Source organism: Indicator indicator, chromosome 25 (assembly GCF_027791375.1).
Source record: "Indicator indicator isolate 239-I01 chromosome 25, UM_Iind_1.1, whole genome shotgun sequence".
In the NCBI taxonomy this organism is placed as follows: domain Eukaryota; kingdom Metazoa; phylum Chordata; class Aves; order Piciformes; family Indicatoridae; genus Indicator; species Indicator indicator.
The window spans coordinates 8,629,701-8,654,701 of record NC_072034.1 but is presented as its reverse complement, the minus strand read 5'-3'; the positions used below and the strand labels follow the sequence as shown (position 1 = coordinate 8,654,701).

Here is a 25,001-nt window from a genome sequence, read left to right as displayed (position 1 = left end):
CTTGCTCTCAACAAAAGTTTCAAATAAAACACTCACAACAAATACCCACTTCTAAAATACAACACACAGAATAGTGTACTACTGTTGGTTCCCTAACAAAACTTATTTATGTGGCAAGATACTCAGGCTGGTGCTGTCAGGGTAGCCACAGGGTAACACACTTGTTGAGTCCAACACACAAAACATCCCCTTCAAGTTGTGCATAGCTTTTGCAAGTACTGGACAACTTCAATGTCCCATTTGACCTTTCCAAATGGAATTCTTAATATATGCATTAGCAAGCAGTTGCTATGGGCAGTCTGTGAGTAGCATTCCTCTTCACCAGGGATACGAGACAGAGCACATGCCCAGAAAATCAAAACAAAACAACAACCCCTATTCTAGTAAGAAAGCCCTACTCCAGTAACTTATCTTAACCGCATCTGCTTTTCATCTTGCTGTGTAATTATTCCAGCCTTTATGCACAAGAACTACAAACATTTGTAATTTAGCATTAAACATCTGATGACCACCAGCAGAAGACTTACACATGACCCTTTAGCTACTGTAGGTTTCCACTGTTTGAGCTCTTCTACCAGGTATCAGGAAGCCTGCTACACAAATCAACTTATAGATGAGTTTTAGGAAGGCAGTATTTATGAATGCCACTCATTACACTGCTGGAGTTAAGCCACCAAGGCATTCATGATGTTAAAGCCTATGGGACCCAAACTGGCTCAGTCATGTATGACTTACAGTTAGCATAAGAGACACTGAAATGCAATCACGCCCTCAGCGCCAGTGATTATAGTGGCAGAATTCAAGACTGAAGTTGCAAGTAGCTGCAGTTCTGTTCAAGGTCACTCAGTTTTTGTTCAAGGACTTTGAATATGTCAACTCAAGGTGCTAGATCATCCCCAATTGACTGTCTAGAGTAGGAATAGTAAAGTATGTGCAGCCTGGCCACTTGCTATCAGTCATGAAGATGAAATTCTAACACTTGAGCTAGTCAAGCCTGTTTATACACAGCTGGAAATGATGCTGCCTTAAAAATACTTTCCATAACCAAGAGTAGCCCAGTCCTATGCTGGTAATGGAAGAGCTGTTTGAAGTCAGCAGCAGAGTGACTTGCTTGAGGCAAGTGCTTCAGCACTTCAGTGACTGACAGGACCATTCAGCACTTATGAACACACACTGGACCTTGACAGTATGTAAGATGTATCACAGAAAAGTAGTGACTCAGCTGTGTAGTATGTTATAGATGTTTTCATTCCATCAAGTTAATGACTGAAGGTAACTGGTAAGCTATACAAGTTTCTCAAGTAGATTCCATCTTTGGGTAATACTATCCAGTTTGTAAGCTCTTTTGCTTATATCCATGACAAAAATATTTATGTGCTGAGTATTAAGGCCTAAATAAGCTCTCAGCATTTTCAAGTTTGCAACTAACAGCACAGAAGCAACCTCAAACCCAGGTTGCTAATATCCAGCTCGCACAGCACTATTTCTGTTGTTTCTCCTCCCCAGCTCAAGGTGTGATCAAGATAGAGATTTCCTTCAAAACAAAAGCAGCAGGAGTAGTAGCACGTGCAATAAGACATTTTCAAGGGAAAGCTATGCAACGGTCCTTGGGTACTTCCTACCACTGCCATTAGCATCATCCTACCCGAAGCAGAGTACCTTATGTACAGCGATGTGTGCTGAGACCTTGGATGATTTCAGCACAAGGCAGAACCATTATGCCAGCATTCTGCAGCTAACATATGCTGTTAGTGGTATGGGAAACTAAACCATGTTTAAGCTTGTATTATTCAGTTTATATGGAAAAGACCATACAATCCTCATGGTACATCAACAAGATGGACTACATATGCCAACTAACCTCTATTTTAATATTTAAATTATAACAATACAATAACTAGAAAAGGTCAGTGCTTCAAGTGACAAGTTTTGCCACTTCAATTCCAATATTTTTCCAAAATAAAGATGCAATTAGATCTACACTTGAGCATCAGTAGTGCAATACAGTATCCTTTCCTGAATAAAGGAGCTGAGGTTTATCCACAAGAAAAGCTTTAAATAAGGTAGATTGTTGCCATTTATATATCAATTCTGTATGTTTGATATAAAATATATTGGGAAAGCTTAAACTGACTTATACAATCTACATTTGGCTAAAGCTCCACATAAGCAGCATCAGTGGAAATAAACATCAGAGGTGTACTTAATATAAAACACTTTTAAAACTACTCAGCAACAAATGACAGAAGGTTGGCTAAGAATAACTGAACATCTGAGGTGTGTACCAGACAAAAAGAATGGACCCTGTGGTTACTTGCACTATTTTGATTAAGTAAAAGAAGTGCAACGTTTAGTCCACTTCCATTTCTCCAGGTGGTTTGGTCTGCTGAGAATTGTCCTTCGCTGGTTCAGGTTTTGTTTCAGCACTGCTCTGTCCATTCACTGGTCCATTGTGTTCACCATTAGCTTTTGACTGCCCATCATTGGGAGGTTCTATCTTCGGTTTGGGCTTGTATATAATGGGATTACAGAAGCTGTCCAATTCCTAGTTGTAACAGAAGTGAGAGAGCAAGTTCATTTGGTTGCACAGTAACTGCATTAAAACTAGAATGTCTCAAATTTGGTTTGGGTTCTCAATGGCCTGAATTGAATTTTCAAGGGCTAGACTTCTCAATTCTATCAAGTCTAAGAAATTAAAATAAAAACTTTTACTACCTAAAGAAGCCTAGGTGGTAATCCATTTTCTTGCCAGCCTGGTGCTGTAACTGAGGCTATTTCAAAAAGGGTTTTTCAGAGGCACTGCTGTAAATCAAAAGCCAGAATTGAACATCAATACAACTACAGCTCCCTGTGTACGAATCTATTCCTAGCTTTAAAATCTCTGCAGGTGTAATACCCTAGCTCAAGACAAAAGCCAGAATCTTCTTAAAAACCAACTTTAACTAGAGTGCAACACATACAATAATTTTTTGTTTTTACCTTAGATTTTGACATGATTTCTGCCACTTTGACAACTGGATCCTGAGTTAGACTTAGTTTGTTCTGAGCATTCATTTTGCTGTTCAACCAATTCATAGCCTCATTGACATATTTTTCAACTTTTTCCATCTCAGCAGGATCGAGGTGATCATACTTTTCATCCTAAGGTGAGAGAGCATCATCAATTAATATATACTTCTCACCCAGCTAAGAATTTCATTAACACCCAAACACAATACGATAACATTGCTACAACCTAACAGAAATAGTTTTAACAAGCTTTTCATATAAAGCATGAACGTAGGACATGATCTTAAGCCATTTCAAATTTTGATCAACAATCTCCATTGAAGCAGGTTAGTAACGATGTTGAAAAAAGGCACCCTAAATTTATTGTAGTTTTATTAATGGAGCTCTGCAAGTTACAGAAACAATGGCAATAGCCATAACCTGGGATATCCGTTTCAAGTGGTGCAAGTCACTACAAAAATGTGACTATGTTGAATTCATGCTGTCGTGCTAGCCTTTTATGCTAGCAATCCAGAACAGTTTCAGGAGAAGCACAACAGCCATTTTACAGCACCTTCACAAGTAATCCTATAGGATTTATTTTTAAACACCATGAACTCCACAGCCAAATTCCAACACTTGAAATAGTTTATTCCCTTAGTAATTTGCTTCTACCTTATTTTTGTATGCTTCTACTGCTTTCATAAGGAGCTGAATCTTCTTTCCCAGTTCATTTAAAACTTTTGGTCTCTCTTCGTGTTCCATGTATCTTTCCTGAATAGGCTGTCCAAATTTCTGGAAATAAAAGCACAAAGATCCTGACAAACACAAGTTTTCTTCAGTCTGGTCCATTTGAAGAGAGACAAGTCAGGATTTATATGGATGGTTCAAAAGTAGTTCATCTGAAAACATTAAGTTTTATCCATTGTCTGTTTATTCCCTTCTCTTGAATACTGGCATGCAGGCAAGAAGGCAGTTGCCAGGATCTACACTACTGTTTCCATCAGTTACCCTAGCCTCAAAGCCAACCTGACTGGAGGGAAAACAGTTTGAGCCTAAGAGCTGAAGACAAACTTAAACTTACTACAGAGTAGTCGTCATCAGAATTCATGTTTTTCCATGAGCTTATTAAAACCTGAATTATGTAATTTTTGTCATTACTGGTACACTGGTACACAGTAGAAGGTACTGTTAAAGGACCTTCAGCCTTTATCATCAGGTATTAGACCAAAATGTCAGTTTTATGATACAGCCACAAAAGAGCTCTGAAAACAGATAAAACAGAGCAGCTGCTTTAGAATCTAATATTGAATACATGGGAGAGCAGTTGAACTACTCAGAAGATTCTTTCAGACTCTAGCAAGAGTGAGAAAATTCCCAGAGCAATTAATCCTATTTGTCACCAGTGAATCTGCTTCATTTTAAATATTTCCAAATTAGAAACACAACTGACATTGAAACAAACTACATGTCTGATTATGTACAACTCCTGACTAAACTGCATCCAGGTACAACCTGAGTGTCCACACTTAAAAGTTCATGGATTTACACATACCATTTCTCCAAAAATTTAGAACTTACCTTTAATTCCTGGAGTTTATCCATGTACACTTGTTTTGGCTGGTCTTCTCCATCTTCATAAAGCCAGTTTTCTGTGTCCTCCAACATCAAAGTCAGCTTGTTTGAATCCTATGAAACAAATGAGGAACATAGTAGTTCAGATGGGAACACAACAAATGAGACTACTCCTGCCAGCACACAAAGAACACCCCCTACTGAAAGATGATGGTTTCATCAGTTTAAAATACTCAGAAGTGATAGTGAAGTAATTAACAGACTTGAAAGTCAAGATTTTACAGAATGGAAAAGGGGCCAGACAGCCCCACTACTCTAATTAGTAGGTGAAGCTTATGGGAGCTGTTAAAACTGCTGCTTGATCATTGCTCTCTCAACTGTTTGCTTGTGTACCAGCCACTTAGATGGCTGTTACAGAGCAATGACCATAGAGTAAGTGTTCTTTAAATACTGCTTTTGTAGAAGCCCAGTGTACAGCTTTCTTCATCACCTTTTACTTCAATAGCCTGCAGTGTTCAAACTACTTTTAGGTGAGGAAAGAATTGTGTTCTTAAGTTAATTAGACAATAAAACACAGAGCTACAGACACCCCATTTCACCTCATTTTCATTTTATTCCTACCCACTCTGGCCACTGAGGGGCTCATGGTGCTTTGCCCTACTTTCCTACCCCCACCATAGGACTTGGTGCCTACATCCAGAGTCTCTCCTTGCCACAGTGCAACTTCTTGGACTACAAGAGTTCTGCATATTTGCATGTCAGATGCCAGGTCAAAGTGTAGTTTGAACTTCACTTCTGTGAAGACAATTCTTGTCTCGCTCTGAAATGACTCCAAGAGACCCCTGCAACTTCCACATACCCCATGCTTAAAACTTAAAAATACAAAGAAATTTGTTCCAATAGCTGAAACACATAGGTGAGTCTTACTTCTTCAGTGATGAATTTCTCAAAGACTCCACACAGCTTGTCTCTGAAATCATACACATACTCTTCAACAGCATTTTTAGCATCATTTCTTTCTTTCTCAAGCTTGTCTTGCATCATCATCTTCCCCTAGGGTGAAGAAAAACTCAATTAAAACTAAAAGCATATCAAGTGTCTAGCACAATGGTTACTGTCTTGAAACTGCACCACAGAACTCTGCAGATCTGTCACCTCTGGATAGATCATCTACACTGCAAGCAGAACTGCAATGGGGACAGAAGAATTCTTATTTGGGAGTTGTTTGCCAAGTGCTTCAACATATATGGTCAGACATGAATTATGATCTGACCACAATAAACAGGACTAGAAATAGGCATGTCTTGACTCTGGCTTGTAAGTCACCAGGCATCATTCTGTCCTACCAAAAGTAATTTGTATTTTGTTCTTCAGACTGAACACCTTTCAGAGAAAAGCTTACGTGGTAGAGTCTTCACAGACATAATACCTAGGAAGTTCAGAAAGGATTCTCTAAAGGCCAAGTTTTCTACATGTTATAATACTTTTTATGCTGATGTGGGATTTGGAAGGCCAAAAAGTGATAGAACCAAGGACCCAGCTTCTGCAAAGCACCAGAACACAGGCAAATGATACTCCTGATCAGTATCGGATCAGCCAATAACAATTAGCATCACTGTAAGACACTATGCAGCCTGTGATGGCAATTCTCAGGTCAACATCAGACATGAGTAGTTAAGCCTACCTAAGCTAATGAATTTCACTAAAAGACCCAAACAAACCCCCTTACAATTGAAGGCAAAACCCCCAAAGAATTCTCTATTAGATAAATGAGTTCATGGTTGCAAACACCTTCTGGACAATCGTTTACAGTGACATTAACTTCAATGGTCATCTGCTTATAATGCTTACCTCGTTTTCTATATAGCAATTGATAAGATCTTGTCCCAGTTGTCTATAAAGGCTTGCCTGTATAGGTAGGTCAATACTCTTCACTTTTGCTTTAGCCTTTGGCTGGGCTGGATGATCTTGCTTGTCTCCTGAAGCAGCCTATAGAGATTTACACTATTAACAATCTTTCAAGAAATATTTCTACACTCATGCTCAAAAAAGACACACAAAATTAGTAAAACAGCTACAAATTAATTATTTGTAAACGAGGCACCTGCTCTGCCACTACTTAAAAGTTTTGAACTAAATTGGTGGAGTTTAATTTCTCTAAAAATAACGCAGAGCTTCTGAGAAAAACTTTTTCAAAAGCTAAATACACCACAGTGTTCTTGATAATGTTTCCTAACACTACCTAGATTCCATCTTCTCTATAAGACCACATTAAGTAACAGAAACTTACTTCTAAGTCATTATTCTAGTCTGTTTTGAAAAATCAAAGTGCTAAGGTAAGATTCCTAACATAACCATTTCCGTGTAGCTGGACTCTCTAAATACAGTTGATGTCTTACAACTAGTAAGATTAATGACTAAGAACACAGGACAAAAACAGTCTAAGGGATGAAACAGGAGATTTCCTTATCAATACTGAATACAAACTTTTATTTCAGTTCCTGCATTTTCAGTTTCCTCATCTGCTTGGTTCTGTTGTTCAGCTTGAGTTTTCTGAACACCTTCATCTTGATCAACCTGCATTTTATCCTAGAAAGAGAGTTACATAACGGAATGCAAAGGTTTGCTTTATGATTTTAGACTCATTGTCAATCACAATAGATCACAGACAATACATAGACTTAAAAATTTTTGATCCACAATTTTAAGCAGGCATTTTGATACAGTACTTGTATTCATCTTTCTCAAATTAAATGAGAATTCTATTTTGCCTGTCCCCTTGAAACAATTATGATGTTGCCATCTGTCCCCATTATTAGAAGCACACTAAGCCTTATGAATATTCCATTTTAAATTAGAAATACATCTACAATGGATGCTAAGAACATTCTAGAAACACACTCCTAACACAAGCAGTAACAATAGGTTCTCTGTGGAACAGCCAGAACTTCAGTCTCATACCATTTTTCATCTCAATTTTTGAAGTTTGTAATCCAAACCAGAAGTAATTATTGTCATTGTTATCCACATCTGTCTCACAGAACCCTAAAAATTTGTTTCTGTACTAGTGTCTTGGAGCATAAATCCAACTGTCTTCCTTCCCTGCCACCCAAAAGTTAAGAGATTTTCAGTTCAATTCATCTGTAAGTTCTCTGCCTTGTTCTAAATGTAAGGATCTTAAAGACATCAGTAATTGCTAGCGGAGATCACTTGATGTAGTTCAAGTAATACAATTCCTTGTATACATTGCAAAGAACTTTTACTAACATAGTAGTGGATAAGCCTGAAGTTTTCAGGATGGCTCCAATACTTGGACATCAGTAACTACTGAGCTGTAGCTGAGGTCTGAAACGCCCAGGATTACTTCCATCACAAGAAATGAAGACTCCTGGATTCACTAACTCCTTATGCATGTACAATAATTCACTGCTAGTTCAGACTGGTGCAGATGCAGATGTTGCAGTTCCGCTGTTATAATTTAATTAACGTTTTTTAGATGTTGAAAACAAAAAAGCCACTTTTACCAAATTTAAGTTTTGTTACTTCAGAGGAAAAAACATTATGAAAATTATCATTTTTACCATTCTTACTGTTCACACAGAAAACGCAACTGGAAGGAACCATTGTGCCTACACAGAAGAGCTAGAGAGGGGAAATACATTATACACCACAAACCTCTTCCTCAGAGTTGAGGGTATCATCCTCAGTAATGAGAGGTAATTGCTGACAAGCACCAGTTTGAGAAAGAAGATGTGTTAGATGGATGGAAGTACTGCACTGAAAGCCTGAGGGGGGACGTGGTTACTCTTGTACTAAACACAGTATACGCTTAGTAACCTCCATCTCCAATGTCCTATTGCACTAAACTTGCTCTGTTACTTGCAAACATTTTCACTTACAAGCATCAGATGCAGAGCACCCGTCCACTTGGAACTACATCATGTCTGAATTCCAAATATGCTCAAATTCTTGGAAAGCAGGGTAAAATATAAGGAGTGGCTTCTATCAATTATATAATACTAATTATGTAATCACTTGCCCCAGTTCCAAGAGTGTATTTAACTGAAGTGGGAAAAGCTGCTGAGGACAGATTTTAAAAGACAGTAACAGGAAAATACATTCACCCCTTCCTCCAAATAAACCCCCAGAGCGTTTGCTTACTTCCGAGTTGTATTCCCTAAGGAAACCTCCCTCCTCAGTACATCTGACAGCATGTGAGGCCAGTAGCTCTGCTGACCACCTTGCAATCTCAGAAAGACAGTAGGAGTGTTAATTAGCAGCTTGTCCACTGCTTTATCCTCTTTTTCCTCTATGCTATCATCTCCTTCTCCTGGGAGCTGTAACATAACCAAAATCCCAAGCTATAGCAAGGCACAATGAAAGGCTGCCAAGGCCAGTGCTGGTGTGCTGGTCCTAGCTGCAAAGTGCTCCCTGCATCCAATCCTCAACTGCACAGTGTCAAATATAAAAGCTGCACCTCACTACCTTAGTGATCTGCTTTCAGTATGCAGTGCACTACCAAAAAGGTGATCCTCCTTGCACTACAATGAAAGAACATAAATTTTGTTAAACTGCTCAGTATTAATAACAAAGCTGTTGCATAATAACCAGTCACTTCCCCTATGGGCTTACAAGTCAGTTTTTAAGAACCACCACTTCTGAAGTACATGAAGAAGTGCCCTTAGTGAATAAATGTTTTTAAAGAACAGATTTTCCATATTAAAAAATACCGTATTTTTTACTCATTGAAAATGCAGTACTTCAGGAAAATAAAAACGAACCAAACCACCACCGTCCCAACCTTTACAATGTGTTTGTCAACTCACTAAATATGCTGCCATTGATAGCAACATTAGATAATGCTAGAGCTAGTAGAGAGATGGTAAAGAATAATGAAAAAAATCACTTTCCTTTGGAATCAGGTGTTACATTCCTCTTTGCTTTCTTAGTGTCACTTGTCACCAGTACTTTCATAATAAACATGAAGAAATGTTACATAACTGAAGTAGTAATTTAAGGGTGGAGAAGCAGTACTTGTCAGAAGCCATACACTCTGATTTAATCTCCAGCTACTGGCTCTCTTGTCAGGATTATGAGGAGTGTAGGTTTTACAAGTTTACATACCAGCTCTTCATCTCTGCCTTGGCTCTTACTTGATGATTCAGTGTCCATAGGTATGTCATTGTGATCTCCCTCAACATTCTGCCTCTCGATGATAGAAGCATTAGCCACGCTGAAAAGGCCGTGAATATTGACACGCACTTTGACCTTCACTTTGGAATTGTCACCATCATGTTGGGGACCAACATTCTGAATAGTGAAACGCCCTTAAGAAACAAGGATGGTTTTAACTGTTTTCCCAGCAAAACAGTGCAAGAGGCAAAAAAAAGAGATAAAATACATTCCTGGTTGCAACTTATAACAATTTAAGCTATCTGAACTTCCTACTCAGTTGTCAACTTTACAACATAAGGCACAGCTAAACTGAACCGATGCTTAAGTTCAGGAAATGTCTGTCTTGTATGTTGAGTAGCAGAGAGAGACATGACAGATTGCTGTCTACTTCTAACAGCTCCTCTGACCCAATTTCTTTGAAATATCCAGGCTGGCAGGCACGTAAGATCTATTTTATAAACCTTGAAAGAACCAGACAATAGAGAACTACACTCTTTGTACTTCCTCATTTTTAAAGCATTCAGAAATGGTGAAGACAGAATGAAAATAGTGAAGTTTTTAAGGAGCTGCCCAAAGATGACGTTGATACTGTTTGATCACTGCATCTAAACCAAGATGACTGTGCTGAGCCTTTCTAAGGAACCTAGGCTTTTCTGTAACCTGGGGAATATGGAAGTGTCCTATTATGTCCACTTAAAACAACAAGAAACACTTTTCCCATCATCAGCTCGAGTTGGGTATAGGTGTTTTCTTCACATAGGCTTACCTATTCTGGAGTCAGGATAAGGCACTTCATGTGGATGCGTATAGTAAGCTTCCAGGTCAAAAGGCTCTTTCTTGTGAAAAGTAATTACTTTTGAGAATGGAGCAGCATGGTTCTTACTGAAGACTTCACACTCCCTAAAGCAGTAAAATATTAAGTAAGGTTGAACTACTGAATGTAAGGTAATGGACAATCAAGGTGTGTTAATGATCAACAGCTGTAATACTAGTTGCAGTTAGGCTGTAATAAGGGTTGCAGGTTGAAGGCCTCCTTTGGGTCTCAAAGCTGGACTATGCATTCTGTGTTACACATCTTAAAAGAGAGGCGATTTTGCACCAACATTTTTTAATTAAATATATTTCTAATTATTAAGCAGTAGCTGGAAATCTAGAGGTATAATGCAAAAAAAAAACCAAAAAAACCAAAACTGAAACCATTTGACTGGAAGAGAGCTTCAAAGTCTGAGGCCTGGTCTTTTCCATACCTCAACATTTTTCATCACATACACAAATACACACTTTATAGTAGCCACCATACAACTTACCCTGTTCCTTCTTCATAGGACGATTTCCATCTCAATGTTATCGAATAAGGAACAACATCTGTGATGGAAAATTCACGCACCTTAAAAGCTGGGGAAAGAATTGCACACTAGAAAACAAAGACAAAATTTTATTATGGCAATGTAGTCAAATAATAGTATGTACTATAATTAATAACCAAGTGTAAAAAAGGCTACAATTCCTATGAGGTCACATGGAAGTCATTGACTTGTTAACAGAAACTTCCCCTTCTTAGCAAGAAATTAATTGAACTGAAAGACTCAACTGAAGTAACAGCAACAGATGCTAATCCCCCAGAGACTGTCAGTGAAGATATCCAGCCAAGCTTCCAAATGACTACACACAGTAGAACAGTGCCATTTGATTCATCAAACCTAACAGTTCTCTCACCGAGACCATCCTTCTAACACAACACAGCAGCAAATTAGCAAATGTAATGCAGCAATTTCTGACATGGCCAGGCACAAAGAACAAGATTCCTCATCTTGTCTCAGCTGTAACACATTTTGCCTTTGGTTAGCTGTATTTCATTAGTACATGATGTTACAGAAGCAATACTCAAGTTTAATTTCAGTAACTATACCTGCAAGGCACAGCCTCTCGCAACAGCTTCATCAGCATTTAGCGTGGTGCTTATCTCTTTACAGAAAAAGTTAGAGATCTGTTCCTTCACTGCTGGAATTCTAGTAGCCCCACCTACTATTTCTATACTGTAGATATCTTCACGCTGAAGTTCTAGAAAAGAGAGTGCACGGCCTTCAGTTATCATAGAGATACCAAAAACTGCCTTTGGACAACAACAACAAAAAAGGTAAGAGTTCTCTTATGATCTAGACACTGTGACAAGCACTGAATATATTCAATGGCTGACAAGCTCTTTAAAACCAGATTTATCATGATGTGACCTAGTCAAACTCTTTGTCCCTCCTGCAGGCCAGGAATTTTTCTAGTTACATAATTCTGGAAAATTCAGAAACCAAGCACCAATGAGGACAGCTGTTCTTAAAATGAGGTCCATGTGCATCCCCTTTCTGGTATGCCTAAGCTCAGGGTGAAACTGGGTTTCCTTTAGCAGCCCTGCACTAATAGACGCCTCCAAAACGAGAGCAAAGTAAAACCTCTTATACCTCATTTTATGTCTGGTTTAATTTTGGTTGCCAAAGAAAAGCAAAACCTTTAACTAAAAATATATACTCAATATTAAACTGTACTTGCAGGATAACTTCAATTCTGAATCCAACATCTGTGTATGAAATGACCTCCAACAACTGCTCTGCTCAGCAGTTATTCAGGTTCTTATTTCCTATATTAGCTATCTAGCCAAGTTACAAGTTAAGCAGAAATCTTCCCTTTTAGTTGAAGGTGCTGGAATTAAGGGCAAAACCTTTTCCTATGGAAGTATAATTCTCTCCTTTATGCTACATTAGGCAAAAATAAATTAAAAAAGTAATTAATTGTTACTGCACATGCTTCAGATAACTTATTTCAAGAATATACTGCCAAATTCTCAGGTCAGTGAGGACATGTATGTATTGTGTATGAAAAAGGTTGGTCAGACAGCTGCAGTAAATAATAGTAGTTTTTCCCATTGTGGTTTTGGTTTGATTGTTTTATGTTTTTAAATAACAATTTCAGAGCACCAACCTTTTCCGTTACACAGGGTGAATGAGGGTCAATAAACCACAGTTGCAGACTGGTATGTGCACTCATGAGGCAGGAATGGGATCATGCATACATGACAAGCATATGAATGGAACTTACATTTAACTTTTCAGTACTTAGCTTTGCAATTCTAATAAATACAAAAATATATTAAAAATATTATCATTAAAGAGATCTAGAATAACTGGATTACTAGTTACTTTCTTGAACCAAAAGTAGCACCTAAATTAACTCCTACTTACTAGCTTGATCCATGGCTGCTCTCAGAGGAGGTTCCACTCTGGACAGAAGGGCAGCACACAACTGCTCAAACTGAGCTCTGCAAGAACAAAGAAAAGTGTTTCACATCACATGACAGCTCAAGACACCGTACTTCACTTGAATGGAAATAAGGCACAGTACCTGTTCATCTTACTGGAGACATCAAGGTCATTCATGAAGCACTCAATATTGAGTGGAAGATCAGAAGCATTTGCACTCATAAGCTTCTTCAGCTTTTCACATTCCTGATACAATCGTAACAGGGCTCGGGGATTCTCTTTTACATTCAGTTTGTATTTTGTCCTAAATTCTTCAGAGAAGTAGTCTACTAAAGCCTCGTCAAAATTCCTACCACCTACAAATGGGTCAAAGGTAGTAGCCAAGACCTGCACAGAGTGAATGAACAAAGTTAAAAGTTATTAGACCATGTTTGTTTCGATACAGGGATAACTTTCATAAAGACACTAATTTAAGTTAACACCTTTAAAGACAGGTTTGACATTGGAAAATTTTGTGGTTTTCTCACTATTGTCTGGTGCATTTGCCAGACAAAATGACTTGAGAACATCACTGCTCATTTATTTAGTTTCTGCCCTCCCCAAATAAAATACTATCACATCTACCATGCTATTTTCTACTGTGCTGTGGCCCCTACCCCATTTACTAGCGCCCCAAAGAAAAGGCAGACCAGGACAGCAATTTCATCATCTGTTACTAGCTCAAAACAGAAACATTTGCCATCATCTTGCACATGACTTCAGACAATTACATTTTACCACCAAGGACAAGTTTACGAAAACATTCAGCTATCAATAGCTCACAGACAAAAGTCTCCAAACCATCAGTCAAGACAGTTCAGCTTTATTTCACGTTCTATTGCATTTAGATTTTGAACCATCATGGGCAGCAGAAAAAAAAAAAATCACATTGAAAAAAATCAAAATGCAGTTCAGGGAATTCAGCACTTTCCCATGAGTAAGTCAGCTGCACAACTACAATGCTTATCAGACTACCAGAATATGCCAATATTTCAGTCATGTAGCACAACGATTGAGTAGTATCTTTGTCAAGCACTTTCCAAAACACACTTTGGGATACTTCATTTCTGCATTTTATAAATATTGCTTTGCTGTAATAGCCAAAAAATAACAATAGTTTTTATATTCAGCACTTCAAAAATATTTTCTACAGACACTTATTAGTTCAGGGGTTTTAAACTAATCTTTCCACAGAATAGTGTTCCAAGTATTGTTTGACTAAATACTTAGGAATATTCAGGGGTTTTGCTGTAAAGCTAAAAAAGATTACCTTCAATTTTCCCTTGTTAAAAGCACAAATTGAAACCTGGTAAGCAGAATGCCCCATATCTACAAAGACCACGTTTCTTGGCTTCTCTTCCAAGGCTGGCAGATCTTGCTTGTATATTCCATAGGCCAGTGCAACTGAAAAACAGCAGCCCACGGGAGTTAGGGGAACGCTCCATACAGCTGTAATGCATTCATTAAAAGTGCTACCTAAAGACAGACACTGCTTGCCTTTACTCTTTCTAAACACCTCTTTTAATCTGCTCAAACAGAACATAAGGATCAGAAGGGGCAAAGTTTTAGACCATTGCAAGCTGCCATGTTTGTCCATTTCTTACTGTTTCATTTTTAGTGTTACATTATCTCATGGTCACCACACAACTGACATTTCAGTATGCTGTGTAACTGGACATTATCTTTCCAACAGCTGCATGCTATGCACCTTCAAAGCACTAACTTACAGTCAGCAGCATATGCACCACCATAAATTTAAATTTTTACATCCAGGATTTATAAAATTGGTTATTTTTGTTTCTATTTAAGAATTACTGTTCATATATAAAGTACCTCATTGCAAAGATAGTTACGTTGAATACATTTTTCACTGGCAAGAGAGGAAACAGATCAAGAGAAGATTTAACACTACTGAAGCATCACACCTGTATTTCATTTGTAGCCAAATGAACATTTTAATTTGTGAAATAGTGAAGTCTTATGCCTGCCCCACTCCTTTGAAATTCCTTACTTTCTGTGTTATTTACCTCAACTTGGCAACATGCAAGCACGTTCAAGAGCTCAAAAATTGTTTGAGAAGACTGCTTTATACAAATCTAAGGTTTCGATATCAGCACTTGTTCAGAAAGTCTGTTTACACTTTCTAAAAGTAAACAGATTTTAAATTAAACAAAGAAAAATGCTTTAAATGACTGCAGCCTTAGTTCCCATGAAGTATACCCTATTTTTATACTCTAACCCTAATATTCACCAAAAATAGAGGAGGGCAGTAAACACATCACTTGACAGAAACAACAGTTGTGCTAATGCTACAGCTAATCAAGACTGCCACAAGTTTAAACTGCCACTAGCCCACAGACTCCTGGTTGACTTGATTTGGACATTCAAGTGGTTTTTAAATATGATGAGGATGTCTGCTTTCAGAAAAAGCTCCATGAAAATGTAGTTTGTATAAAAGCAGCCTTTAAAGCACACATTTAAGTAGTTACAAATGGAGAAGCCTTGGATTACACACTAAGATTTCTTTTCAATGCATTTCACATCAAATAAAACAGAACTTCTCTAATACTTCCATAAGATTTATTTTTATTCCAGCACACACGTCGTCCAGTAAGCTGGAAAGAAAATTAGAAGACTCCACTGCACACCAACGTTAAATAATGTATGTGGTATGATCATTCAGACACAGGACTTAATACAGCACTATACTATTATTTAATTCAACAATTCAGAATTTAGGTCAGGTGTATACTGCAGCTGGCTTATTATGAGATTCTGAAGCTACTTCAGGGCCTTCCCAAAACAGCTACGGTAGCTCCATGGTACAGCAAAGAGTAAGCAGATACCAGCTTTATTCCAGAAGCACAGCAGCTATTTTCAAGTGACACTGTATTCAAGTTGCCAAGTCTCATCTCAGTCTTACAAACGCTGAGCACCAGCTCACCAAAACAAGCTGCTGTGTTTCCAATTCCCAAGCTGGATTGGTCAGTGCTAGCCTGTTTAGCTTTTCCCAAGCTCCTGGTTGTGTAACAGGAATATGTCACCCTCAGAGGTTGCTGCTTTTGCCCTTTACCTGCTGTAGTTTCATTCATGAGCTTCAGACAATTTAATCCTGCAATCTGTGCAGCTGCCATTACAGACCTTCTCTCAGCATCAGTAAAGAAACTGGGTACCTGTTTCCAAAAAATAATTGCATAGGATATTATGAAATATGGACTTGAAAAAAAAAGTAGCCTGACTTACCGATGAAGCAATTCCATAAATTTAAATACCACAAGGAACTGTTATAAGTTAACTTCAGATGATTAAAGCAGTCTGAATAAAACAGCTAGGTAATTTTTAGTGCATATTTGGATTAAAATTTCAAGATATGACAAAACTGAAGTGACATCTAGAGTTGTTTTAAACAGAGTTAGGTTTATGCATCAAAAGATATCTGAAAATGTTTTCTCATACAGTCATTGATCTTAGAATTGTCACCAGTTTCTGAAAACATTTGTGCAGCATGAAGTCAGCACAGTTAACATTCAGACACAGCTCCAAAATAAACAACTGCAGAAGCACTGGAGTGGTGCTGGAACTATACTTTGTGTTACAACTGAACCTGCAAATCCGTGTTTCAGTTATCACCTCTACCACAGTGCCAGCTCAGTCTGCTATATATTCAGTTGCACCAAAAAAAGCTAAAGCACAATCAGAGCCCACTTAGACACTAGCTGCAATCAGCTGGCACATCTTCAGCCTCAGTCAAGCTTAAGACACAGAACTACATTGATAGTGGATTTCATTAGCTATCACTGTGGCATATTACCAAGGATCCTTGTTTGTGTGGGAGGTATTCTCTGCAAGTGTCTTTGTATACCATAAGGAAGCAAGGGAAAAGATGAAAGGGGATTTCTAACAGCTAAAGCATACAGCTTTCCTATTTCCATGTCTGTCTGACAGAGAGAGGATAACCACAATACTTCATGCCCAGACTTCTCACCACAGCTAGAGCAGAATTGAGTAGTAAACAAAGTCTATGTGAAAAGCAGGCATTTAGAATTTTGCATCAGGAACAAAATCTCATGTTCCAAGATTTCCCCCATACTCTCTCACCATGGGGACAGACAATAGCTAAGAACACCCAACACAAGCAAAACAGCCAAATAAAAAGAACTTTCTAAAGATGCAGATAGTTTGGGCTTTTCAAATTTCTGGTATAAGCCTCAGTGCTGTAAAGCTCAGGCAACCCTCAACTACACCACAACCCAACAGTGTTCAACCATGAAGACATTTGGGAAGGTTGTTTGGAACTGAGGAAAATAACACTCACACACAGGACAGTTCCCATTTCTAACAGAAACTGCAGTAATCAGGGTTACTATACCCAGCACTTGGAGTAAGCCACTTGGGATCACCTCAAGAAGTACTTTCTTTCTGAAAACATTCTTGATTTCACCTATATCCCATCTTCTTGCACAGGATTACAGAAGTATTCTCATTTGTAAAACCCTATAATAAAGGCCCATTTTGGGGAGGTGTGATTTCTCTCTACTACTTGTTATCTCTTACCACTGCATTAAGACATAAATGGTACCAGTTTACATAGTTATCTATAGAAAACTGCAATCAATACATTTCAACTCACTGAAATCACACAGTCTGCCACTGGTTTCTTCAAAGCACTTTCTGAAGTCTCTTTAAGCTTGGCCAGTAACATTCCTGTGATCTGTTCAATTGCAAACTGTCTCTCTTCATCTAGGTATCGCACCTGGAACAGAATTACAGGGAAGAAATTTTTCTTCATCTCTTGGTAACAGCACATTTATTACAGTCAGTTGTATTGGAGGCGCATTAAACAAACTTACCCCTTTTTGAAGTGAGGGCTATTAACATTTTATAGCGTAGGAGACAATGCTTTTATACGCCATGTTATTATTAGATGATATGAGTGTGTAATGCAGAGCATGTACTCTAGATCTTGGACACTTAAAGGGATTGAATTACAAGGAGAAACAAAAAACATAGGCAACTATGCTATGGCAGGTTCTGTGAAAAATAAGGTGTTACTCTGCTGCTTATCACCTGACATGTCTTGTAAAAATGAGTAAGAATACACTTAAGAGTTTTCTTAAAGAAAGTCAGTCAGTTCAAGTAGGAATTTAGGTGACAAAGGTCCAGAGTGCCCATCTCTACCACTAATGATATTCTGCACAGAGCTTTAACTCACCTTTACTCCTACAGAGCCATTCGGCATCTTCTGAAGTTCATAGGGAAGTTTGGCCCTTTCAGCTTGTATGTAAGGATCTTCAAATGCTCTTCCATGCAGTTTTTTGAAGCCATGTAATGTATTTTTTACATTTGTGACAATCTGCAAAAAAGATTATTTTAATGTTTAATTACCCATGACATGCAGACTATAGAGGATCATCCAGAAAGGAACTCTTTGTTATTTTGGGCTTAATGCACATACTGAAGAGCCATGTCAAGCCCCACACATTTACTGGCAATCTGAGAGTAGGGTGAGAGAGGTCTCTTCCAACCAGATACACTCTGTAATTATTTCAGTTTATGGTCTCCAATAGGAAAGAAAAAAAACAACAAACGATTGAAATTTCTCTCACCTTTTACTATCCATTAGATTGCTGCCAAAATTTCACTGCATTTTTTATTTTAGAGGAGCATTCTGATACAGTATGCAATATTTGAGATAATACTGCCTACTGCTGCAATGGCCAGCTGCAGGAACAAATTAAGTTATTATCTACATCAACCTCAGCTGAAGCTTCTACAAATTAACAAATGTTACTTTAAAATTTTTCTCTAATTCCGATCCCATCTGGGCATAAAGCCTCCCCCCATCTATTCTCTTATCAGTGTTTCAACTTAATTACTTGAAGGACAGACGTTAAGTAAAGAACAAATACCAACACATACAATATTTAAGCTACCGAAGAAATGGCTCCAGAGTGATCTTTTCCAAGATAACCCGGTCTAGTTTTCTAGTCTGAACAGCAAACTTGATACATGGGAAAAGCACTGATGGGACACCCTCCCACCAGTACAGTTCAGGGGCTGACCTCACATAAAAAGTGTGAAGTTTCTGAGAAGGACAGCAATGCAGCCTTTGCATATACTGACTGCTCACAGTGCTGCTGCTGCGCCTCATGAATTGGTATCTGCCAGGCAAACTTTCAGTTAGCTAAGCTCCACACTACGGGGAAGGAAGCCCTCAGCAGCATGCCAACATGATGCATGGATGCAAAGAGATAGGGTAACACCCGGTCTATTTAGATTTTGTGGATTCACAGTGGCTATTATGAATTCTCACATATTTCCTTCCACAGGAAGGCTTTCCTACGATTCAAGTGAATTTACAGAGAATAGAGAAATCTGACTTCTCTTCACAGTTCCAAACTGAGATAGGAAATGGAGAAGACACATTTGTCTCACATTATCAGCAACAGCCAGTATCTATACTAAACTTCTACTGCTCAACTTCAGTTTTGACTCTAAAACATGAGCACAGTAGTCCTGCCCATCTCCAATGGAGATCTAACAACAAACTCTATTCTTACTGTCATGAGTAAACAAACAAAAAAAAGCTTGTATTGAATAAAGGTTTCCTTACTCTTGACAAAACAACGCAGTTTTAGCTTTAGTTTTAGCACAGAATATACTACTGAAGCAGTAACTATTATTGCAATATGTACACTTATTGTAGAAAAGTCTACTTTAAAACAGAAAAATACCCAATTTATTCATCACTTTGTTCATCAGGAGAGAAGACATGCAAGTGAGAGTCTTTGATCTGCTTACCTGGCTCTTTGCTGCATTCCCGATGGCCCGGGTCTTGGATCCTAAGGATATACATGCTCTAAGTAAAAGCAGAAAAAAAAAAGAAATTCAGCTTTAAAAGAAAACATCCTAAAATATTTCCATGGTACTTGAAAACACAAAAATTTAAGGACATTGATGTGGTATTTAACAACATTATTGCATGAAGCACCAGCCCTTCTGCTGACATTCTAGTAATTTTGGTATTTACAAGTTAGTTCAGAAAGTGCAAGCAATCACAACTCCTTTCATTATAACTGCATCTAAGAATTCTTTAAAAGGTTGCATGCTCTACAGGTCTTATCATGAAGGTAAGGCATTCAGTTGCTTATAGCCAAAGAAGTCTGTAACGTTTAACTAAAAAACCTCAACTTCACCAGTCAGGTTGTCTTGCCTCAACAACCCCAAAGCCTGATAGTATCATGTTCACACTGTGAGAACCATCAGCAACAACAATCATGAACCAACAATAAAACCCATCTAAGCTCACGGTAACTGAACAGCCCAATCCTACCAAGGGTTGAGCACTTCCTGTGACTGAGGAGTAACAGGTACATACTGCAAACAGACCAAACAGCTCCCAGACATGAAGGGCTTGGGAAGCTCTGGAGCAGTCCACGGCTCTAGCAAAAGCTGCCCCAGGTCGCCAGCCACCACCTCCCGGTCACCAGCCACCACCTCCCCACCTGACTTACTGCCTTGGAGAAGTTGTGGGGTTTTCGAAATCACTATCACCCAACCTTTACTTCAACGATTTGAAACAGAACTCTCTCCCCAGAAAGGAAACCCAGCTAAACCATTCACTAGTAAAAAACAGTTATAATGCACATTTCATACAGTTGAAGTTTAATTGTTAATGAATGTATAAAGGTCACTGCAGTAGATGGCTTCCTGCCTCCTCTCCATCATCACCATAATCAGGGCAGTGTATGGAATTTGATTGTATTATCCAGCAACCTCCTCTGTTCTACCACCAGACTGAACATGCACAACCTTCTCCACATTCCACTGCTGCAGACAGACAATGCATTGCCCTACATTTTCAAGTCTGCACTTCAGCTTCCACAAACCGCTTTGCCATTTTTAGTGGTGCTTAACACTACAGCTCCCAATTACACTTTGTAATAATTTTAAAAAGTCAGATAGAAAAGCAATTTAGAAAAGGTGCCAATAGTTTAGCAGACATTATTTTATGGATAGTAACATGCTGTTTTATCACACCTTTCCATTGTCAGAATTTAACTTTGCTGACGGACAGCACTACTTACAAATACCCCTATGCAGAACATGAAGCATTGAGTCAGAAGCTACTCAGCCCACCAGAGTTCCTGCTGTGACTTATTTCAATCACCCAGTGCCAGCACAAGGAGACAGATGGTTCCTCTCTCCCTTGGCTGGGAAGCAGAGATGTCAAAGAATAAGACATGCTCTCTTTGGCTCCCAACACTGCAGTCATATCCAAGGCAGCCCTTTAGGAAGCACAGAAGCCTAACAACAGAGCTGTCACCCACGCTATCCTCAGCCTGCTTTTGAACGGTCCTCTTCTAAAGGTAGCAACTCTCTTGACCAGAAGAATATTTCAATCCTCTCTCTATGTTGGTTCTGAAGAAGATGCCACCTCATAATTTTAATTACTGTTTGTGTTTACACTAATTACACATGGTCTGAAAAAAGCTAGTAAAAAATTAAGTATCAACAATCAACTGCATTTTCACAAAACCACAGCACCTGAAAAGGACATTTGCCATGAGTTTAACACACCCAGAACACTATTCCCTTTCTTTTGAAAACACTTGTGCTAAAACATCAAAAACTACGCACAACTTACACAAACAATCCCATGCCTTAAATTATGGGATGCAGGCTTTAGCAAACCACAGTAAAGGATCACCCGGATGTTTTAACAACAGGCACACTGGATTTATGACTTAAGATCACTATATTAAACTGTGATAAAACCCATCTTCTGCAAGTCTACACTGCTTTTGTCTGGAGCACTGAGGTATGTTTACACTAGCACTATCATGTTCACAGCAGTATCACTAAGGTAACTGAACCAGTTCCAAACCTGGAAGCTGGCTACATTAAATAGCCTTGCCCAGAAAGAGCAATTAGCCCTGTAGAGCACAGCCAGGACTGTCCTATCTTTAGGCCCTAACGCAGTATCTTTACATGGCTTAGTAACAACACATTGCACATGAAGCATACTAGCTTGGCCAGAGCTAGTCTGAATATTTTTACACTGTGCGACGCAGACAACAAGCATTAACACTTTGCATTTCTGGAAGAAAGTGCCAAATATCTGGGACATATCCAACCACTGTTATCTATTGGCAGACTCCAAGTGTCTCAGAAGTGTGCATGCACCTCCACAGAACACATGAAAAAAGAGTTCATGTACTATGTTGCTATGTGCAACAAGCAAAAAAGTTCTGATGATTTAACAGTTAGATCTGCCTACATCACTCAAAGCCTGTTTGAAGTAAGGTTTAGTTACTGCAATACACTTTCCATAACATGAATAGATGTGGTTTATTTCTCTTTACTTTTTTGGTTTGCATCAAAACAATGGCATTAGAAAGGCCATTCCTCATGTTCTCCCATGAGACATTTTGGAGACAACGCAGAAAATACCCAGGAAAATGTCACCTTAAGTGAGATTACTACTACCTTAAAGTATCTGAGCAATCCAGACATGCTTCCAACTCCTTTCATAATCACTTGAAAATAGAGTTACTCAGCTATTAACATGGAAAATATTAAATGCAGGGAAACCTACGTGAAGCCCACCTGCAAAAACACACTCCAAGAATAGCTAAGAAATGGGAATGCTCTTCGTTGTAAGGGGGAAGGAAACTGTAGCTGCCTAAGGATCTCCAGGCAACAGTTTGGAGGATTCCTTGCACAGAATTTGAATGTTTCAGTTCTCACAACATGTGCACACAAATAATTGAAAGCCTTGACAGTTAACCTGAGAAGCGTATTTTTCTAGTAGTGAAAAATTAAACAATACTGCTATTAATTCAGAACATGCATTTTAGCACTCAACTTTGCATTTCAAAACTTTTTTGAAAGCAAATCAGAACCTACATCTCCGTGGGATCAAGAAAACAGCAATACTGAAGTTACTATGGCCTCACAGCACAAAAACAACTTCTTGGTGATAGCTACAAATACCTTTTATAGAAAGAAGTACCATCCAACCCCCAGTTTTTTGCATTACACACATTTCTGAGTTCTCCTTGAAAATTATGCATAGATGGAGCTCTAAAACCCCTAAACGTATCCCATAGAAACAGAAGAATCTCCACCTACTCTTGCGTATCCCATCATCACGGACATTGCCCACTGCCCCCCCTTTCTCGCAAGACCTCGATATTCCACGGGCAGCAGATGCAGGGCGGTGCAAGTAAGAACAGGTTTAAGAAGAAAGAACTCATCGCGCCACTTCCCTGTTTCCCCGGTGAATCAACGTCCTCCTCCCCAGTCTCACCACTACTCCATCACAACCTTCTTCGTAAAAATGCATCCACCCCTGGCAACCGCTCAGGAGTTCGGGAAACACATACACTTAACCGAGATCTTTGCTACACAAAAGTAGTGTCACAAGGACAGAAAAATATTTCCATTGTGGCTCCAGCGCCGTGCGGCACATCGAGCACTACGCGGGATTTCAAGGACACGGAAGAGTCAAAAGCCGGCGCGGGGGTGCAAGTGTTTCTCGGTCAGCCTCCTGCCCCAGCATACGCCTTTCTGCGCCCACTTCAAACACTGCTCCCGTTACCGCGGAAAGGGCACTGACCCGGCAAAAGAGGTCGCCCACGGCTCCGGAACGATCGCCAGGCCACAACCGCTGACCGAGTCTCAGCGCCAGCCGGCAGCACCCCGCTCCTCTCCAGCTGAGAGCCGGGGAAGCAACCGGCGCCGAGCCGGGGCGATAGGGCCGCAGAGAGAACAAGGCCCTACGGGGACACACATGACTCCACCCGCCCGCCAGCACCCGGCCGCCTCGGGGAACCCCGTACCACCGGTGGCGGGGGAGAAAGCAAGGAGGACGGCCGACTTCGCCGGTGCAGCGATGAGGCGTGGAGAAAGTATAGGGGGCCAAGCGGACCGGGAGCGCCGGTACTTACGGGGTGCAGCGATCGCTGTACTCATTGGCGATAGTCTCGATTCCGCCACTCCGCGCCACTCCGATGTAGCAGTTGAGGAAGCCGAGGTCAATGCCAACCACGGACATGGCTGCAGCTGGTGCGTTCCGTTTCCCTCTGACCTGTGAATACAGCGGCGACCGTCTGAGCGCTGGAACCCGGCTTCTCACCCGTCTCTCCCCCACTGCGGAGCACCAGGCACCAACCGGCAGCTACACTCCTGTGCGCAGGCGCGCTGTGCCGGTCGGCGGGGAATCCGCCAGGCGCCAGCTACGGTTTCGGCACTTTCCGGAAGAGCTCGGGCTGCGCCGGCTGCGGGCAGCGCGCGTTCGAGAAGGATCTGGAAGGGGAGGGAGAAGGCGCTCGCGACAGCAACACCCCGTGCCATGACGTCACAACCCGGCGGGCCTCCCCTTAAAGGAGCCGGGGCGGTAATGGCTACCGCTCACTTGGCAGTAGGGAGGCTGTGAGTTTGGCTTTGAGTGCGGCACCTGCTCTTTTAGTGTAACATTTGCTTTGCGACACTATGTAATTTAATGTGATTATAACCATCTAGAGCAATTACCGGCGGGCGACGATTAGGCCAATTCATAAAATCATCCTCAGGAGCTGTGAGTCAGGAGCGGGTTGTGGGACCGGCCGTCCTTCCTCCGAGGGTCCCTAGCCTGCTCCCCCAGCGCCCAGCCCGCTCAACACTAAGGCAAGGAAAGGGGCAAAGAGCGCCAGTTCCCGGGAAAGATGAGTGGCCAGGGTATCCTGGAAAGCCCTCCAGAGTCTCAAAGTCTGGGGCTTGCTATGTATCAGAAATCCTAACGTTTGGCACTTGGTGTTCAAAACAGGTGCAGGGATCATGCCTGGTGCAAGGGACAGGCAGAAACTTTACACTTTAAGGTTCTTTCTCCCACCACATAAAGAAAAGCTGTCCCAAATTTGTGCCTAGGTGTTCCCAGAAGTGCCTCATGTTGGACATTTTTCTTTCCTAGAAAAAAACAAGTCCTGAAACCTG

General features: G+C 40.0%; 1 protein-coding gene across 5 annotated transcripts; it reads right to left on the bottom strand.

Moving 5' to 3' along the window:
- Positions 1-882: 882 nt before the first annotated feature.
- Positions 883-24,186, bottom strand: HSPA4L (heat shock protein family A (Hsp70) member 4 like). 5 transcript variants are annotated; one of them, XM_054392449.1, is made up of 20 exons: positions 23,978-24,186; positions 19,827-19,884; positions 18,238-18,378; positions 17,656-17,778; positions 16,099-16,198; positions 14,296-14,429; positions 13,129-13,373; positions 12,969-13,045; positions 11,648-11,799; positions 11,046-11,152; positions 10,505-10,638; positions 9,688-9,890; positions 8,230-8,286; positions 7,051-7,152; positions 6,415-6,552; positions 5,491-5,616; positions 4,570-4,677; positions 3,664-3,783; positions 2,980-3,141; positions 883-2,545 (listed from the first exon to the last, which is right to left on the bottom strand). In XM_054392449.1, exons 1-20 carry the CDS (start codon positions 24,082-24,084, stop codon positions 2,351-2,353), a joined length of 2,589 nt encoding a protein of 862 aa, XP_054248424.1. In that variant the 5' UTR covers positions 24,085-24,186; the 3' UTR covers positions 883-2,350. The 5 variants fall into 5 exon arrangements, with proteins under 5 accessions (XP_054248424.1, XP_054248426.1, XP_054248425.1 ...); XM_054392451.1 differs by having other exon boundaries at positions 6,415-6,539; positions 7,047-7,152; positions 8,239-8,257; positions 9,725-9,890; XM_054392450.1 differs by lacking the exon at positions 8,230-8,286.
- Positions 24,187-25,001: the final 815 nt, after the last annotated feature.

What these genes read in the sequence shown, in the direction of transcription:
- HSPA4L (XM_054392449.1), bottom strand. Translation starts at nt 24,084, where the DNA reads ATGTCCGTGGTTGGCATTGACCTCGGCTTCCTCAACTGCTACATCGGA. An exon ending in TTATCCTGACTCCAGAATAG is followed by an intron (nt 9,891 to 10,504) that starts GTAAGCCTATGT and finishes TTGTTTCTTAAG; the next exon opens with GGCGTTTCACTATTCAGAAT. An exon ending in AAGGCAGAGATGAAGAGCTG is followed by an intron (nt 8,287 to 9,687) that starts GTATGTAAACTT and finishes GGTGCTTGTCAG; the next exon opens with CAATTACCTCTCATTACTGA.